The sequence below is a fragment of the Rattus norvegicus genome, chromosome 7 (genome assembly GCF_036323735.1).
Source record: "Rattus norvegicus strain BN/NHsdMcwi chromosome 7, GRCr8, whole genome shotgun sequence".
NCBI classification, from domain to species: Eukaryota; Metazoa; Chordata; class Mammalia; order Rodentia; family Muridae; genus Rattus; species Rattus norvegicus.
The window spans coordinates 64599319-64618948 of NC_086025.1; the positions used below are offsets into that span (position 1 = coordinate 64599319).

The 19630-nt window shown below is 46.7% G+C and overlaps 1 protein-coding gene across 5 annotated transcripts; it reads right to left on the reverse strand.

The window, feature by feature from the left end:
• Positions 1-781: 781 nt before the first annotated feature.
• Positions 782-15922, reverse strand: Atp23 (ATP23 metallopeptidase and ATP synthase assembly factor homolog). 5 transcript variants are annotated; one of them, NM_001134466.1, is made up of 6 exons: positions 15601-15851; positions 13679-13724; positions 12739-12820; positions 6875-7012; positions 5199-5282; positions 782-1261 (listed from the first exon to the last, which is right to left on the reverse strand). In NM_001134466.1, the coding sequence occupies exons 1-6, from the start codon at positions 15785-15787 to the stop codon at positions 1058-1060; spliced, it is 741 nt and encodes a 246-aa protein (NP_001127938.1). In that variant the 5' UTR covers positions 15788-15851; the 3' UTR covers positions 782-1057. The 5 variants fall into 5 exon arrangements, with proteins under 5 accessions (NP_001127938.1, XP_038934672.1, XP_038934675.1 ...); XM_039078744.2 differs by having other exon boundaries at positions 817-1261; positions 12739-12862; positions 15601-15916; XM_039078747.2 differs by lacking the exon at positions 15601-15851 and adding an exon at positions 15399-15589 and having other exon boundaries at positions 817-1261.
• Between the last annotated feature and the right edge of the window lie 3708 nt (positions 15923-19630).

Sequence of the window (19630 nt, forward strand, 5' to 3'; positions counted from 1 at the left end):
CCAGCAATCAGGAGGGGCAGGCGACAGGACAAGGTCTCCTTTTCCCCTTTGAGACCAAGTCTCACATAGGCCAGGCTAACCTCAAACTCACTCTCTAGCCAGCACTGGCCTGTAATCCCCATCCTCCTGCCTCCGCCTCCCACATGCTAGGATTACAGACATACTACCACACTGTCTAGAATATTCTCTGAATGTAAAACTCAGGTATGTGTACTGACAAAGTATGTTAAAATTATATGAGTAAAGTCTTATAAACACATACAAATTAAACTAAATTGCATTATAGATTGAATGTAGTTCTTAGGTTTAAAAGAATTTAATACAGGGGGCTGGTGAGATGGCTCAGCAGTTAAGAGCAGTGGCTGCTCTTTCAAAGGACCTGAATAGAATCCCAGCACCCACACAGTGGCTCACAACCATCTCTGACTCCAGGTCTAACGGATCCAAGGCCTGGTTCTGGCCTCTCCAGGCACCAGGCAAACACATGATACACAGACACACATACAGGCAGAACATGCATATGCATAAAATAAAAACAAATAAAACCTAAAAGGAAAATAAGTATTGACCTGTCCACACACATACACACATGGACAATGACCTTGACCTTTGAGTGAATTATTCCTGACTTCCACTCTTTGTATTTTTGACCCTGACAAAATCTCGACGAATGTCCCTACGACCCAATCGTCTCATTGTCTGTAAATACTAACATCGACCGCCCTCCATCACACAGTGCAGGCTTCACAGAGGTCACAACCAAATTTTAAAACAATCTCGTAAGAGAATAAAAGGGCCAAAAATAAGTACCCTGTAGAAAATACAAAAATGCCATTTATTTTCCTTGTTTACTAAATGGTTAGCTATAAAGATCCCATTTCCCCCTTGTGGTTTAAGGAGTTCCTTTTACCACGGTTATTTCATTTTTTTGTAGGCAAACGCTAAAATCGGCATGTTCTGCATTTTATGCACAGAGCCTAACTGATCGTTTATATTCTATACATTCTGTGTTGAAGAACTTCATGTTCCTCAAGATCCTGACAGACAACCACTGTCCTCATATGTTCGAGTAGTAGCGACCACGGTTCTGAAAGTCCCTGTGAGCGTATCTGGCATACGTCTTGTTATGCGGGATCCTGCCAAAGGGTTCTCGGTCATTGAAACAGGCCTGGAAGACTTCATCCACGGCTTTCTGGGCCTCTTCTCTGCTGATGTTCCGGACCGCCAAGATAGACAGAACAGCTCTGTCTCGCACACAAGTCTAAGAGAAGGAAAGCACACGGTTTTAACGTTGTGTGAAACTTAATCATAGGATACCACTATATGTTACCTAAACCAAAATAAGATTAATTTCTCCAGGGTTGGAGAGAGGGCTCATCAGTTAGGAGTTCCCCTACTAGAGGACCTAGGTTCAATTCTCAGCACCCAAACAACAGTCTGTAACTCCAGGCCCAGGGAATCTGACACTCTCACACAGACAAACGTGTCATCAAAACACTAAGGCATGTAAAATAAAATACGTCATATCACTTCTCCTCCTGTTCTTTTATTAATTTCTGCCATTCTAAAAAGTAAAATAAAATTAACAAATATAATTCTCTAACCTTGGAACATGTCAGTCACTCTAAAACTATTTAGATGTAAATAAGACCCCTGTTTATTATTTTCTCAGGCATTGTCTGCCAAACATGAATTCCCGCTTTGCGAAATCACAAGAAATCCATAGACAAGGTCCTGATTGATCTTGCTGAATTAAAATTAAAACACATTTCAAGGGGCTGGAGAGATGGCTCAGTGGTTAAGAGAGATGCTTGCTGTTTCAAAGGACCCGAGTTTAATCCCCAACTGCCATGGTGGGCAGCTCACAGACACCCATAACTCCAGCTCCGGGATCTGAGGCCCTCTTCTGGCCTCCAAAGGCATCAACACTCACATGCACACACCCACACACAGCCACACATACAGGTAACTAAAAATAAAACCTAACTTTGAAAAAAATAAAATAAAATGCACTTCAATTCCAGGCCTCTTTCGTAACTTCTCAGCAGACTGCTGATAGATTAACTGTTTATCCTGAGGCAACAGGAAACTATTCAGACAGACACCCAAACTTAAAAGGTGCCTCTGGTTTTAGACAGAAATTAAACATAATCTTTCATAGGTCTCAGTTTTACTATGAGAATAACTTGTCTAATATCTTCAATCTGTTGATCCTCAAACTTCCATGTTTTAAGATGTGTAAGGCCCTGACATTCCAATTCCTAGAGACCTTTTAAAATACTTTTTTCTCTCTTCTCCGAACTAAAACTCAAAAGAAAGTCCATTAAAGATAATTGTGGTGGTTTGAATAGACTAGGCCCAAGGGGCGGCACTCTTTGTGAGGTGTGGCCTTGTTGGACCAGGTGTGGCCTTGTTGGAGGAAGTGTGTCACTGTGGGCTTGGACTTCAAGACCCTTGTCCTAGCTGCCTGGAAGTCAGACTTCTAGCTGCCTTAGGAACAAGAGGTGGGACTCTCAGCTCCTCCCCTGGCATCTGTCTGGACACTGCATGCTCCTACCTTGATGATAATGGACTGACCCTCTGAACCTGTAAGCCAGCCCCAACTAAATGTTGTCCTTATAAGAGTTGCCTTGGTCATGGTGTCTATTCACAGCAGTAAATCCCTAACTACGATAATAACCAAAAGAATATCATCTCTTCTCCAAACTAAAATTCAAAAGAATGGTAGGTGATCTGTCCATTAAAGATTGTCAAAAGTAGGCATGGTGGCTCAGACAACGCTCAGGAGGCATGAGGACCAAACTCAGGCCAGCCCGGCTACATGTCAAGACTGTCTCAAAAACAAAAGTAAAAATCTAGGCCTGTGTGGAAACATTCCTCTATTCCCACCAGCTCCAGGCTGAGGCAGGCTGAGTCTGAGCCCAGGAGAAGAAAACCAGCAACACAAGACCTAGTATCAAAAAAGGAACAAATAAAAAATAAACCGATTTTTGATGCTAGTCACCAATATTCTGCTTTCCTAGTTTTACCTCCACTCATCACTCAAGCTGGAAATGCTCACACGCAACGGGACAACGCAAGATACACAGCGAGACCCTGTTCCCCCTCCCCGAAAAACAGATGTCAAAGCTGCACAAGACTCAATGACAGACCACAGTTGGGATTTACTGGTCCTTGCCAAGCGGTGGTGGCACACACCTTTAATCCCAGCACATGGGAGGCAGAGGCAGCAGATCTCTCTGAGTTTGAGGCCAGCCTGGTCTACACAGCAAGTTCCAGGCTACACAGAGAAACCCTGTTGTAAAAAGCCTCTGCATCAGCTCCCGCCTCCAGGTTATCTGTCCTGGCTTCCTTCAGTGATGGACTACAGATATCAAAGTATAAGCCAAGTAACCCCTCTCCTCCCCAACTTGCCTTTTGGGCACGGTGTTTCATCATCAATAATCATCCAAGCTAAAGCAAATTCATACCAGAATAGTGAGGTATAGCTGTTTCAGACCGGACCATGTTTTTATGGGGAAGGCTGTGGAAAGGCTTTGGAACTTTGGACAAGAAAAGCCATTGAGTGTTGAGACCTCAGTGGGAGGCTCTGTGGGAGCCTAAAGATAAGAGTGTTGAGAGCTGTGCAGAAGAGAGAGGCCTGGCATGTGACGTTTCAGGGGGAAGTTTAAAGACTCAATCAGGGCCATTTGCTACTTTGATTTAAGATTCTGTGGTTCCAGTCAGGGGGGCCAGAACAAGAGACCAAAACCACTGAGGTGAAGTGTTTCCCCAGAGTCAGCTGTGTGCAGAGGTGGCAAGGTTGTACCTCGTGCTGGCAGCCAGACTCGGTCATGTGTAAGAGTCACCCAGGTGGAACTGGTTCTGAGGGCAAGAAGGGATCATGAAGAGCAGCCGAGGAGCGGCACTGTGAGAGGCCAGGAGAGGGCACTTGTGAAGGTGCAGCCTCAGAGGCAGTGGAATCCCCAGGACTGAGGGGTTATGGAGAAAGCTGAGACTCTGACATGAAGACAGCCCAAGGCTGGTTACTGTGAAAGTGCGTCCCAAAGAACAGTAAAAGACCCAGCATTTTGGAGATGCCAGGACCATAGGACAGCCCCTAAGAAGAGCAGCAGCAGTGGAGGGGAGCCAGCAAAGCCTAAAAGACAAGCTGTGTGTGCTGCCAAGGACAGAGCTGGAGACGTGACTCGGGCCCTCTGGAGGAGGTCAGAAGATTGTGACTGAACCCCAGACATTGGACATTGAGTTATTTACACTGTTGGGGCTTTGTTTTGCTTTGTTCTAATCATGACTGTGCCCTGTTTCTTCCCTCTTGAAGTAACAAAGTATTTATTTTTTCATTTTATTGGAGCCCACAGTTGAAAGACTGAATTTTTAAAAGAGACTGAATTTTTACAGAGACTAAACTTTTTTGGTTTTGTTTTTTTCAAGACAGGGTTTCTCCATATAGACCTGGCTGTCCTGGAACTCACTCTGTAGACCAACTGGCCTCAAACTCAGAGATCTGACTGCTCCTACCTCTTGAATGCTGGGATTGAAGGCGTAGCCACCACTGCCCGGCCAAAGACTGAACTTTTAAAGTGTCTGAATTGGTAAAGACTAAGCGACTTTGTAATAGTCTGTAATATGTTTTCTTATTCATTAATCTGTGATCTGGGGGTTGAACCAAAAAAAAAAAAAAAAAAAAGGAAAGATTATGTCTTAAAGTATTGTGTGTCAAATTATCAAGGGGTCGATTGTGCGTGTGTGTGTGTGTGTGTGCGCGTGTGTGTGTGTGTGTGTGTGTGTGTGTGTGTGTGTGTGTGTGCGTACACCCACAGGACTATTAGGACATAAGGAAGGCAGGCTATGATTTCACTTGGATTCTCTATCTCTCCCCACTTAAAAGTATCCCAGAGTTGGGGCTGGAGAGATGGCTCAGCAGTTAAGGGCACTCCCTGCTCTGGCAGAGGACCCAGGTTTGGCTCCCAGCACCCACGTGCAAGTTCACAACCACACGTAACTCCACTTCGTGGGAGGTCCAGTGTCTTCTTCGGGCCTCACAAGCACTCACACTCACAGCTCGCCTCTCAGGCAGTCCCACGGCTGCCCATGACCATGACGTAATCTCCATCAACATGGGTGTCTGTTGGTACTGAGTGTACTTCCTTTCCTCTGCTCACAACACTGGGGTTAGGTGATCCCAGGGCCATGTTTACCTGATGGTGTTGTTTTAATCCAAAACGCAGCCTGAGAAGCTCGTTCACCAGTGAGCAGTCCCCACTGAGGCTCGCAGCTCGGATCTGTCACAAACACAGAGGGCAAGTAAGAAGCAAAGAGGCTCTCAGTCTCTCCACACCAGCCAACGTCTAAAACTGCGAAAGAATAGAAAATCACCATGTATTTCTGACTCCAGTGTATCTGACACTTCCCTCTAAATAATATCCTTAAATATCTGCTAGCACATACCCCAGGAGTGTGCTGTACAAATTGGGGCACTGGGGCAGGGGACTTTCTAAACCTCACCTGTAGCCTCATGGGCAGTAACAATTCCTCCTCGAACACAGGGTCAGAGTTGGACCTCCTGGTTAAAATTCATGATCTCTAGAGGATACAGTCCTAGAAATTACCAAAGGACTTCAAGAAAGCAATCCTTCCAAACAAACTACCATGTGATCCTGGCCACAGACCTCAGCCGCTCAAGCCTCAGCCATGAGTCTCCTCAGGCCCCTCAGACTGTGTGTAGGACGTTACATCATGCAAAGCTCAAATGACGCAGACCAATCTACTGAAGTTAGCCCAGATCTTCTGATTTATGACGTTAACAGGTTTCTTTTTTTTTAAGTTCTGGGACTGCCCCCATATATGGCACAGCATTTAGCCAGTTTTGTAGTTCACTGCCAAGAGAATGTCTGCTCCTTGTTGCTTCCACACTGACACGGGTGCATTCCTCTGTGAAGCTCGAAGCATTTAACACACGTTAGCCAATCCCACTGGAGAGAGACCTGCTTAAAAACTCAGATTTTGTCTACTCTCCAAATAATGAGTTTTAGTTAGAAGCAGTGGGGGCACATACTGACTTCAAGAGAAGGAGAAAACAGTCTACATTATAAACTACATGCCTGAGATTTGCTAATTCCTCAAGCCCTCATTATAATGAGATCCTCAAGTAATGAAATTCAAGCACTAAATATATATGTCCCACTAGGAGTGTGCAGACTTCTGAGAGCAACCCAAAACCATTAATGATAAATACCTTTTTAATATTGTGCTCCTGAGGCTAAATGTTTTACTCCAGGGCAAACAGTGACTCTGAATAGGAAGCAACCAGCCCAGTAGGAAGCCGGGCAGGCCCAGTTCTGCCAGTAACTAGGATCCAAACTAGTGTCTCACTTTGCACACACGGAAGACAAGGATAAGTGGTCCTCAGCGGGCTCTTGTTGACAGTGAAAGAGAACCAGAAGGGCTGGGGATGGAACACTGGTGGGCTCTGCCCAGCATGCATGGGCTCTCAGCTCTACCCCAGTTTTGCAAAAGCAAATCCAAGGCTGGGAATACAGTTCAGTTGGAAGTGTCTGAAAAGCATGCACGGGTCCCTCGGCTCAAATCCCAAAACCATACAAATCAGTCATTTTTTAAAAAGAAAAAAACAAAAAAAAAACCCATCCAAGAATTGCATTTAGCTCTCAAGTGTACCCCAAGAAAAGTATTCACTATGATTTTATTATGATTTAAATGAGTCAATGCTACTATTAGGCCTCGAATATAACATTTATAGCAATTCTACAAAGAGACCATGCTAAAGTGACAAGAGCAAAGAAAGGAATATGCTTGAATAAGTTGCACCTGAATAAACACTTCAGTGTTTTGGGGGAAAAAAAATGTCTAAACTCACCTCCGAGCACGCCAGGTGGTGGACGTTGGTGAACCAGTGGACGTGGGCCCGGCAATGGTCAAACGCGTGAATGAGCTCGTGGGTGACAACCCTGCCCATATGTGCCTGATTTCGGATATTGTTCTCGCACAAAACAATCTAGGAAACACCAAAGTAGGAAAAGTTTCCCTCATTTCTGAAACCAGTTCCTTTTCTAGATCCCATTTCTCTCCTGCATGGCCACCTGCTGGGAGCCTCACTCAATCTCTCCCTCACATCCCCTCAAGCCCCACTTCTGGTGACCTCTCCTCAGTAGGCCATGCCTGCAGTCCAGTTAAGAACCCGTTCGTATGCTGCACCCCCAAAGCTGACCACACCAGTTTGCCTCGGATGCCGCAGCACTGCGGTTCTACGAATGGGCTTTGGGAAGAGACAGACATATTTAAAGCACTGTTCAGGGCCCTGCTAACCTAGCAAGCTGGCAGTTTTCCATATATATATTTTTTTTCAACTGTTAGGGAGTAATACAGACATGAGTGTGGGTGGCCACAGAGATTAGAAGAGACTCTAGAGCTCTAATGTAAACTCTGATCTCCTGAAAGAGGATTAAGTGTCCTGGAGTAATCTCTCCAGGTCCCCAAGCAAGTTTCTTAGCCTCTCTGTGCCTCAGTTCCCTCAGCTATAAGAAGGAGATAATTGTGGTCAGGGAACCACTGGGACTATGCAAAGAGCTTCTCTGCAGGTTTCAGAACAAGCAGCAAGTAAACACCAGTCCCCCAGCTAGAATGAGGGAAAGTTCCAGGAATGCCCCCCACCCCCACCTCCCCCAACCCCCACCTTCCCAACCCCACCGCCCAGCAGATGTCAGAAAGGAGAGTGCAAGCCAGTGGCTCGCTAGGCAGGGCCCTATGAGAACAAGGAAGGCAGGAGGGTCCTAACCATGACAGCTGTGTTACCACGCCTGACATCGGGAGGTGCAGTCGCTTTCAACATTAACTTGCCCAACTAACATTCATTAAGACCTAATAATTGGCTTGCAATCTATCAGACAGGAATGAATAAATATTCATCCAAGTGATTAACACATGCAGTGGTAGTCCTGGGCAAGTACAGGAACATCACGCTTGATCTGGAGAACACAGGCCTCTCTAGCAGGAATGTTCAACTCAGACCTGCAGGCCGGGTGGGGGGTGCGGCTCTCTTGGGAGAGTGCTTACCCAGCAAGCACCAGGCCCTGGGCTCTGTCACCCAGTACTGCTCGCGCCAGACAGGCAGACCACTAGGGACACAGAAGCAGAACCAGAAGTTCCTGGTCATCCTCAACTATACGGTGAGTTCAGGCTAGCCTGAGCTACAGAATCTGTCTCAAAAATAAGCAAATAGTGCTGGGGCGATGGCTCAATGGTTAAGGACACTGGCTGTTCTCCAGGACCTGAGTTTAATTCCAGCACTCATGGGGCAGCTCACAACCATCTGTAACTGCAGTTCCAAGGGATCTGACGCCCCCTTCTGGCTTCTGTGGGTAACAGACACATACATGAAGCACAGATCTACTATCAAAACAACCGTGCAGATAAATATGAAAAGTTAAATTTGAAAGACAGTGGGGAAGGGAGGTACCTAAGACAGTTTGCGGGGAGGAAAGAAAAGGAGAAATCATGTAATTAGACTCTAATTTCAAAAAAACAATTTATTTAAATCCAGAATTAGGGGCTGGAGATAGCTCAGCGGTTAAGAGCACTCAGCGCTCTTCCAGAGATCCTGAGTTCAATTCCCAGCAACCACATGGGGTTTCACAATCACCTGTAATGGGATCCAAAGCCCTCTTTGCTGTGTCTGGTGTGTACTCACCTCATATATAGAAGAAAACAGGGATCTGACCTATTTAAACAAGAGGAGGGAATGGGAACAGCATGTGCAAAGGAGAAGGAGGGCTGGAGGAAGAGATCGTGTGAGAAGCTGAAAGCTGGACCAAGGGCAGAAGCGGAGTGGGTCAGAAGACTTGAGCCAGGGGACATGGCAGAGGCCGTGCCACACAGACCCTTGTATTCTACATCAGCGAGAAGCTTCCAAGGAGAACACTGAAACAGAGGCATGCTTTGTGTTTACCCTTAAAAGTACAATAAAAGAATAAATGCATTCAGAGAAACTAGATAGAGGCCCTACGGCTAACTCTGACCCTGACCCTGACCCTAAACCTAACCCTAACCCTCAAACCCTAACACTAACCCCCTAACCCTAACCCAAACCCTAACCCCCAAACCCTAACACTAACCCTCAAACTCTAACCCTCTAACCACTCTAACCCTGAGCCTAACCCTGACCCTGACTATCCTGACCCTGACTATGACCTTAATCCTAATCCTAACCCTGATCCTGTGACCATAACCCTAACCCTAACCCTAACTGTGACCCTAACACTAATTCTAACCCTGACCCCTCTAACCCTAACCCTAATCCTAACTGTGACCATGACCCATGACCCTGGCCCTAAGCTTGTGACTCTAACCCTAATCCTAACTGTGACCCTGACCCTGACCCTGGCCCTAACCCTAACCCTAACTATAACCATGACCTGAGCCCTAACCCTAGTCAACATGGTATTCTAGGCAAGAAGCAGAAGATAGCACTTGCAGGCAAGAATGGTAGGAGCTAAAGAATAATTTAGAAGTTAAATTGAAAATGGTTGAATCAGAAATAAGGAAGGAACCAGAAGTATTCTACAAATGACTACACTAAATGATAGAAACATCTACTGAGATGTTAAGCTGAGTGTGGTGGGTCATTCATGTGATCCCAGAACATGGATCGGGGTACACTGTCTCACCTAGCCTGAGCTACACGGAGACCAGCCTGGGCTACACCAAACAAACAAACAAACAAACAAACAAACAAACAAAAACCACCCTGAAAGAAAAGAGGACGGGGGGCTGGGGATTTAGCTCAGTGGTAGAGCGCTTACCTAGGAAGCGCAAGGCCCTGGGTTCGGTCCCCAGCTCCAAAAAAAAGAAAAGGAAAAAGAAAAAAAAAGAAAAAAAAAAAAGAAAAGAGGACGGAAGGTGAAAAAACTAAAACCCAGATTGGGTAAAGAATCACCAAGGTGAACTTGGGCAAACAGGGTCTGAGGTATACTGCAGAATCCATGGACTACATTTTTTTTTAATTTTTAAGATTTTCTTAGCTATTTTATATGAGTACACTGTGGCTGTCTTCAGACACACCAGAAAAGGGCATCAGATCCCATCACAGATGGTTGTGAGCCACCATGTGGTTGCTGGGAATTGAACTCAGGACCTCAGGAAGAGCAGCCAGTGCTCTTAACCGCTGAGCCATCTCTCCAGCCCTGGTCTAAGGTATCTTTAAGACAATCCAAGTGAAAGTGGAAGCAAGCATTTGAATACACAGGCAGAACATTCAAGACAGAACTCAAAGAGAAACAAGATCCCCTCCGCGGAACACAGAGGAGAGAAAAGAAGGTCTGTGGGACGTCAACACTTAAGGGTGGAAGAGAACATCAGCAAAGGAGCAGACAGGAGAATGTACAGGAAACCACGGAACAGTGAGGCTCCACACACGCTAAAGACCCTGTGGTCCTGAGCCACCGTTCTGAGTACACTATGACCCTGTGGTTCTCCTCAGACTTGTATCTCGGAGACACTGCAAAGATCAGCAGGAGGGAAGGATCAAGAATACCTGCAGCACTATCTCGTCCAATTACAAGGTTGGAAACAGAATCAGATAGGGTGAGCTCTGATGGCAATGCAGAGGAACAGTATTTAAGTGAAGTTTAGAAAACCAGAGAGAGCTGGAGAGATTCCCAGCAACCACATGGTGGCTCATAACCATCTGTAATGAGGTCTGATGCCCTCTTCTGGCCTGTAGGCACACATGCAGGCAGAAAGCTGCATGATGTATACATAATAAATAGATATTTTTAAAAAAAAGATGACCACACGGTTATCTGAGGTCCTGAGAGCGCTCGACTCCTCAGATCTGGGTGGCAGCCACACGCACAGAGGCTTCCCTGTTACTCAAAGTGTACTTACTCATAGCTTCCTAATTTTCTGGATAAATGGAAGACTTCATGATAAAAACTGCAATGTAAAACAGGACGGACGGACGGACGGACTAGGGCTGGACTGCACTTAACACTGCTGAGAGCTGGGAATTCCAAATGTTCGCTCTGCTTTTGTTCCTGAGACGGGTTCTCCAGCCCAGCTGGCCTCGAGCTCTCGAGGTAGCTGAGGGCGGCCTTGAACTTCTGATCCTTAGCCCCATCTCCTGAGTGCTGGGACATGTGCCACCAAGCAGGGATTATGCAGGGTTAGGGGCTGAGTTCAGGGGTCCATGGAAGACCCATGTAAGAAGCGAGGTAAGGCCTCGGCCAAGTGAGCCACAGCCCCAGCTCCCAAAAACGCTCGCTCTCCTTAACCACTGCAGGGGAGTGGGTAACCTTATCAAGAGAAAGCTATCGGTGCTGTGACGGCAACCTACCAGAGAGGAAACTGCGAGTAAGAAAATATAACCTGCCCAAGCAGAGGGACTAGGATTCCAACTCCAGTCTCACTGTAAAATCCACAGTGTTGGCCCATAATTACTGCAGAGAGTTAGGAATAACCAAATATGTATCAAATTATCCAGCAGAAAGCAGTAGGTGGGGTTCAGCATCGACGCTATACTCAAACTGGAAAGGTTACCTACAACACTCTCAGCTACCTTTGCCATGGCTCCTAATCCGCCTGCCACCTCCAGTATTGGCAAAACCCTCCACTGACTGAAAACTAAAAACAAAGCTGAACGCTCACGAGCGGGTGAGGCACCATTACGAACAACTTTAGCACGGATAACTAGTTTATTCTCATCACCAGGCTAAAAGATAGATGTGGTCATTATCGACAATATGAAAAATAATCCCACTCCCTCCACGCAAAAGTTACCTCACGTGGTCTTACCTCTTACCCCAGCATTCACAGCGGCAACCACACGGCTCACATCTGTTTGCAAATGTCAGTCACAGTTTTCCACATGGTGTCCCCGCCCTCCGGCTAAACTACGTAGCATGTTACTCAACAGACCTGTGGTTTCCTACGGTTTCGGTTAATGGCATTTGCCTTCTCTTTGCAGAGGCTTTGTATATTTTAACTGAGTATTAGCTGTCAATCAGTGCGTCACTGTCCTGTTGTGGTAACCACATGCCATAGTTTGGACCCTGACTGACTACCTTCCATCAGCCTAGGAGTTAAAGAATTAGTTCCTCTTTTTTTTCCCTTTGTGTCTAAGTGTGTTTTGTCTGCATGTGTGTCTGGGTCCACAATCACGCCTGCAGGGGCCAGAAGCGGGTGATGGGCTTTCTGATGGTTGTGAGCTGTCACGTGTGTATAGGGAACCTTATCCTATGGGAAAGCAGGCAGTGCTCTGAACCCCTCTCTCCTGCCCCAAAGGACCCGTTAGCCTGTGGCACTACATAAGTGGGGCCCAGCAGAAGGAAGTTAAATCGTTGTGTATGAGGGAGCTGTTGTGACACTGATGTCAGTATATATAGCTGCCCCACGATGCACACCACAAAGGCGACGCGGTCACACGACCATGGACTGACGCCAAGAGCCAAAGTTACTCTTGTCTCCATACAAGTTCAACTTCTCAGTTTACGGGAACAGACAGTTACCACAGCACAACCCTCCAGCCTGCCGCACACTCCTAACCATTCGAGTTCATGGCTCACCTCCTTCAGAGCAGCAGCACTCCTTAAGAGCAAGGACCACAACCGACCTTGCTTTAAAAGTCCTACGCAAGGACTGCAGGATAGGATGCGTGGCATGTGGACCGTGTCAGGCGCGTATCAGAAGGGATAAAAGGGAAGGGAACGACCCAGCAAAGAAACGCACCTGAGACGTGGACGCATCAAAGCCTCCGCTGACGTTGCCATCACAGACTTCGCAGGAAAAGTGCCTTCCCCTGTTCACGGCACTGGAAAGCACAGAGAGACGTGAGCAGCCCCCGCCAGAACACCTAGGACCGCAAGGCACAGCTCTCTCACCGTCTCACACGGTCAGGACTCAGCTATCTCATCTCTAGACTAAGGAGAGTCTGAGGCAGTATGGTCTGCAGAGTCCGTACTGCCTCGGATTCCATTGGGGTCCACCTGACTGGGACCACACTGGAAAGATGACAGAGTTCCGACCTTGGGCCATAGTGGTAAGAGTAGATATCAGAAGTCACTTCCTCTAATCCTGAGTTAACATCTGGAAGCCTCCTATTAGTCCATGCTAACCACAATGCCCTGTGCTGAAGGGCTGGAGAGGCCAAGTTTGGTAATTACTTACAAGAGAGACTGAATAGTGCCCTTACTAAGCCTGCCACGGTTGACAGAGAAAGGTTGTGGTCCCAAGTGAGAAATCCCAAGTATAAAAGCTCTACCGTTAATTAGTTCAGAGCAGGGGGTGGGGAGGTACAGAACAGACAGTGACTTTTTTTTAAGATTTACTTATCTATCTTATGTATGTGGGTACAATGACACTCTCTTCAGACACACCAGAAGAGGGCATCAGATCCCATTACAGATGGTTATGAGCCACCATGTGGTTGCTGGGAATTGAACTCAGGACCTCTGGAAAAGCAATCAGTGCTTTTTTTTTTTTTTTTTTTTTTTTTTTTTTTTTTTGTCTTTTTTCTTTTTTTTTCCGGAGCTGGGGACCGAACCCAGGGCCTTGCCTCTTGCCCAGGGCCTCTATCGCTGAGCTAAATCCCCAACCCCGCAATCAGTGCTCTTAACCACTGAGCCATCTCTCCAGCACAACGGTGGCTTTTAAAAAAAGATTTACTTACCAACCTGAATGTTTCATAGCATCAAGTAGAAGCTTGACATACGGATCTACAAAGACATTAATTATGCCCATTAGAAAATGTAGCAGCAATTAAAGCGTCCAAACAGCATTGAAAAATAACTCGCAAACACCATCTTAAACCAGTTTCTAAAATGATGAATAAAACATGTAAATTAATGCCAATTAGATCAAGTCCTGAAGGGGTTGGGGATTTAGCTCAGTGGGAGAGCGCTTGCCTAGCAAGCACAAGGCCCTGGGTTCGGTCCTCAGCTCCAAAAAAAAGAAAATCAAGTCCTGATGAAATAGAACATAAAAACAGACACTAAAATGCTCCCCACAAGTATCTTTATATCAAAGGTTGCTTTTGCTTAAATGACTAAACACTTTGCATTATAGCACATGTTAGGAGACCAGGGCATCCTGGGCCATGGTCAGAAAAACAAACCAGCACAGACCTGGATTGGAGGCAGGCAGCGCCTCCACTGTTCTCTGTGTCACATCTTGCCTCACTCTGACTACCACATTCCAATGGGACCTGCCAACCAAAGCTCTTCAGTGAGGGTTGGCAGGCAGAAATGTGTGAGTCTGTGCTAATAAGAAAGAAGACAGGCAGCTCAGGGACTGAGCCCAGTGGTGGGGCCTTGCCTAGAAAGCACAAGGGTTCAGTCCTCACCTCTGGGGAAGGGGAGGGAGGGAGGGAGGGAGGGAGGGAGGGAGGGAGGGAGGGAGGGAGGAAGGAAGGAAAGAGGGAGGGAGGGAGGGAGGGAGGGAGGGAAGAGGAGAGGAGAGGAGAGGAGAGGAGAGGAGAGGAGAGGAGAGGAGAGGAGAGGAGGAGAGCAAGAGGGCACTAAAAAGACAGCTCAGGGGTTAGTAGCATGTGTTGCTCTTGCAGAGGACCCAGGTTGAGTTCCCAGCACCCACAGAGTAGCTCACAGTCCTGGAAGCCAGGAAAGCAGACAGTGCGCAGACATACATGCAGGCAAAACAATCACACACAAAAATAAATAAATAAAAAAAAAAAACTTTAAAAAAAGACAGTAAAATCTTTTATCAGTTGACTATTCAATTATGACCGATTCTGCTATAAAATAGTAACTTTATTATTTGGAACAAATATATTTAAATCTTACTTTCCTAATAAATCTGAAGTACACAGGCAATCTATGCTGATGCAGAAAAGCAAGGCAGTGTCCCTGGACTGAAGAGAAATTGCTCAGTGGGAACCAGTGTGGCTGCCTGACCCGCAGCAGTAATAAACCTCTTAGATGTCATGGTCCTCCTAGAGAATAATCCCTAGAAAACTGCACGTAGGTAGGTGCATAAACACGAGGGTTTTCCTTTTTTTTTTTTTTTTTTCTTTTTTCTTTTTTTCTTTATTCTATGTAAGTGTACTGTAGCTGTCTTCAGACACACCAGAAGAGGGCATCAGATCCTATTACAGATGTTTGTGAGCCACCATGTGGTTGCTGGGATTTGAACTCAGGACCTCTGGACGAGCAGTGCTCTTCATCACTGAGCCATCTCTCCAGTCTCCGAAACGAGGGTTTTCAAACGTTTCTGTTCTAGCTTTCTCCCCTGTCACTACTGCCGTGAATGAAGGTTAAAGAATTCCCCGCCCCAGGGAAGGGGTGCACAGGTAGAAGTAAAACTGCCTTATTAATGAAGAGTTCTTTCCAGCTTTCTCAACAGCATCCTACAGCCCGTGCAGCTGCATAACTTACATAAGAAATTAGTGAGTGTGACCCAGAAGGGCAGACTTCCAGCCTGGGCCTTCACTAGCCCGAGTGGGGCGGGAGCCCACGCCCCCTCCCGCCCACGCAGCCCTGGGGCTGCAGTGCAGCCCGGGATCTGTGGGGTCCAGGCCCTTCCTCGCCCCCGGGTCCGGTGTCACCCCGACCCCAGCCTCCAGGTCACGGTTCCTACTCGTCTCCAGCGTCTTCAAGAGCATGAGCGGACAACTCTGATCCCGGGTGAAGAGGCTGGAAAGGAAGCCCTGCTGGGACTTCCCCTGAGCCGGTGGCTCGGACGAGCCCTGGCCTGAGTCGGATCGCTGCAGCAGCGGCTCGCCTGCTTCAGGGCCTGGCTCGCCGCCTCCCGGAGCTCCCGCCATGCGGCCCGCAAGCCTCCTCCTGCCCGCTCGCCCTGGCCGACGCGGGGTAGCCGCTTCCGCCGCCCGCAGACGGACCGGAGGACCGCGAGGAGAAGCCCCGACTAGCAGTTCGGGGCGGGCTTTTGGGTGGGCGTGGTGGTGGGCGGGGCGTGGTGGGCGGTGCTTCGTGGCCCACCAATGCTGGCCATGAAGTTCCCTTCCGCACCTCAGCCATCGTCCTCTCACTCCCTCACCTCCTGTTTCTCTCATTCCCGCTACCCACTCAGAATTAAAGGCAGTGTTTTCAGAAACGTTTGGAAACAATAACGACTGACTGGTCTCATCAAAATGTGGCTCCTCGGGACCCATTCATCAACCCTACTCTTGCTCCAGAAATAACTTGTAATATGATACACACCTCACTTCTACAGCATATACGTATATATCTCAACTCACTCTGTGACATCTGACTCGAAGGCCTTTTCCTCAGTTCCCATAATCAGAGTACAGATTAAGTGTATTCCCCAGGGCATTACCAGCACGCTGACTCAAAATTATTGTTGTCTGATCTGCAGTTGAAGGCACTTTGTCTGTGTTAGTGCACTCATGACAAACTTTAGTGTGTGTGTGTGTGTGTGTGTGTGTGTGTGTGTGTGTGTGTGTGTGGTGTGTGTTCCTTCCTCACTAAATTATTCATCTCAGTTCACACTGCTGAACAACTGCTGCCATGCGCCAGGCAGGATGGTTGAGTCTGAGGAAACAAGGACAAATGAGACATTTTCTGAAGTTGAACCACGGCATATGTTTTATGTAGGAAAAACGTCTGAGAAAGACAGGCGTGCAATGCCTTGTGAACAGCTCTTGGGAGTCACGGTGCTCGATAATCATGAGTTGATTGGGAAGCAGCGGACGTTCACTTGTTTGAAATATTATACAAATATGAGTGCCTGCACTTACAGACTAATAAAGCTATAAGCCAAAAAAAATATTCTTTTTATTAAGCTCCACTTATGTGCATTATTTCCCATCCTCACTACAACCCTGCAAAATAATATCAACCCTAATATCCAGATAGAGGCAAGCTCAGCAAAACAGACTTATCCAGCTACGGAAGGCTGAGGGTGTGACTCAATTGAGAGTGTTCACATGATATGCATGAAGGGCTGGGTTCTATGCCCAGGGCCACGTAAGCAGACAGTGGCAAAATGTGCCTGTGACAGCAGCACTCAGGAGGTAAAGACAGAAGGGTCAGAGATCCAGTGTGATCCTCAGCTATACTGCAAGGTCAACGCCAGGCTGGGTTACATGGGACCACTTTGATATCAGACATGGAGATGCAGAGTTTGGAGTTTGCCCAGCTGGTTTCCTGCCTTGCTTTGGGGGATTACAGTTAAGTGACTAAATGAATGTCAGAAGAGACCTTGAATTTTGGACTTTTAACATTGTTGAGACTGCTATAGACTATGGGGGCTTTTGAAGTTGGACTAAAAATAGTTTGCATTATGCTATGTTTAGGTATGGCCCCCATAGACTGATGTGTTTAAACAAGCCTATGGGGCCAGGGAGTGGAATGTGATGGTTTGTATACGCTTGGTCCATGGAGTGGCACCATTAGGAGGTGTGGCCCTGTTGGAGTGGGTGTGTCATTGTGGGTGTGGGCTTTAATACCCTCATCCTAGCCGCCTGGAAGTGAGTATTCTGCTAGCAGCCTCCAGATGAAGATGTAGAACTCTCAGCTCCTCCTGCACCATGCCTGCCTGAATGCTGCCATGTTCCCACCTTGGTGATAATAGACTGAACCTCTGAACCTGTAAGCCACCCCAATAAATGTTGTCCTTTATAAAACTTGCATTGGTCATGGTGTCTGTTCACAGCAATAAAACCCTAAGAAAACATCTAAAGAAAATAAACAAAGGCAATTTAGAATGAGGCTGGAGAGATGACTCACCAGCAGAAAGCAACTGCTCTCAAAGAAGACCTGGGTTCAGTTCCCAGCACCCACACAGTAGCTTCTATCCATAATTCCAGTCCCAGGGGACCCAGTGACCTCTTCTAACCTCTAAGTGTCTTAGGGTTTCAGTGCTGTGAAGAGACAACATGACCAAGGCAACTCTTATAAAGGAAATGATTTAATTGGGGCTGGCTTACAGTTTCAGAGGTTCAGTCCATTACCATCATGGTGGGAAGCATGGCAGGGTGCAGCAGACATGGTGCTGGAGGAGATGAGAGCTCCACATCTTGAACGCAGTCAGACTTGAGGGTATACGAGACCTCAGAGCTCCACCTCCACAGTAACACACTTCCTCTAACAAGGTTATACACCTCCCCCAATAACGCCATACCTGCTAACAGTGCCACTCCCCACGGGCCGAGCATATTCAAAACACCACACTGAGCAGCAGTACAGGCGAAACACTCATACACATAAAACATAATCTAAAAAGAATTGTTAGAAAAGTGAAGGATGGGGGGCTGGAGAGATGGCTCAGTGGTTAAGAGCACCCGACTGCTCTTCCAGAGGTCCTGAGTTCAATTCCCAGCAACCACATGGTGGCTCACAGCCATCTGTAATGAGATCTGATGCCCTCTTCTGGTGTGTCTGAAGACAGTGACAATGTACTCATCATATATAAAATGAATAAATATAATCTTAAAAAAAAAAAAGAAAAGTGAAGAATGAACTTGTGGAATCTGAGCCATTAAAGTTCTGTTTGAATGCTAGAGAAAAGTTACGTGGACACGATACAGACCATAACCTGTTGCTCTACCTTGCCTCTCTGAGGCTGTAACCAAAGACTGACAAGAAACAACCTCCCCTCTCAGGGTGGAGTCCACCATCAAAGGAAGTCAGGAACTGAGGAAGGAATGGAAGCTGACACCTCGGAGCAACACCACGTACTGACTGTGCGGGAACACTGCTTACTGAGGAGTACACTGCTTACCGACTCTCGTTTTATTTTGTCTTATTTTGTTCTGTTTTGAGACATGCTTTCGCTATTATCAACCAGGCTAGCCCAGAATTCTATGTGGACCCCGCTGGTCTCAAACTCACAGAGATCCAACTGCCTCTCCCTCCAGAGTTCTGAGATTAAAAGCATGTGCCTCTATACCCAGGCTTCAGGCTGCTTTCTTATACAACCCAGGACCACCTTCCTAGAGGTGGCAGCACCCACAGTGGACTGGGCCCACCGACTTGTCTCCAGGCCAATTTGATGGTGGCATGTCCTTAACTGAGTCCCCTCTTCTAGGATAACTCCAGTTGTGTCAAGCTCACAACACAACTTACCAGCACGCTTAGAAAAGGGTTGAGATGCTACTTGAAATATTACTCAGCTACATGAATAAGCAAAAATGAAAACCCGAAGATAAAACTAAAATGCAATATTATTCCAGAAAACAGTTTTCAATACACATTACTAAAGGAACAGAAAGAAAAAAATAAAAGTATACCAAAATATCAGTGCGGGGTATGCACACATGTGTGTATGTGTATGTTTCTGTATACTCGAGAGCTAGGATGTGTGTGTGCCGCAGCACATATGTGGAGGTTGAAGGATGGCCTCAAATGTCCACACTACTTCCTGAAGCCTTAGATGTGACCTGCAAATCCAAACTCAGGTGCTCATGCTGATACCTCGGTGTGCTGCCCACTGGGCCATCTCCCTAGCTCCTAAACTTCCTAATGCTCCACAATAAACATGCATTACTTTCTAATCACAAAGATTAATTTTAACAGACTCAATGGGCTTTCAATGCCACATGCATAACTTCACATATAATTTTACCTGCAGGGAGAAATGCAAAGGCACTCTGTAAAAGTAAGAAAAAACAGAGAAGTAAAAATTTTTTTAAAAATTAAGTACT

What these genes read in the sequence shown, in the direction of transcription:
- Atp23 (XM_039078744.2), bottom strand. Translation starts at nt 15,787, where the DNA reads ATGGCGGGAGCTCCGGGAGGCGGCGAGCCAGGCCCTGAAGCAGGCGAG. An exon ending in GCTATGAAACATTCAGGTTG is followed by an intron (nt 12,863 to 13,678) that starts GTAAGTAAATCT and finishes TTGCGGTCCTAG; the next exon opens with GTGTTCTGGCGGGGGCTGCT. An exon ending in TTGATGCGTCCACGTCTCAG is followed by an intron (nt 7,013 to 12,738) that starts GTGCGTTTCTTT and finishes GGTGTTTCCTAG; the next exon opens with ATTGTTTTGTGCGAGAACAA.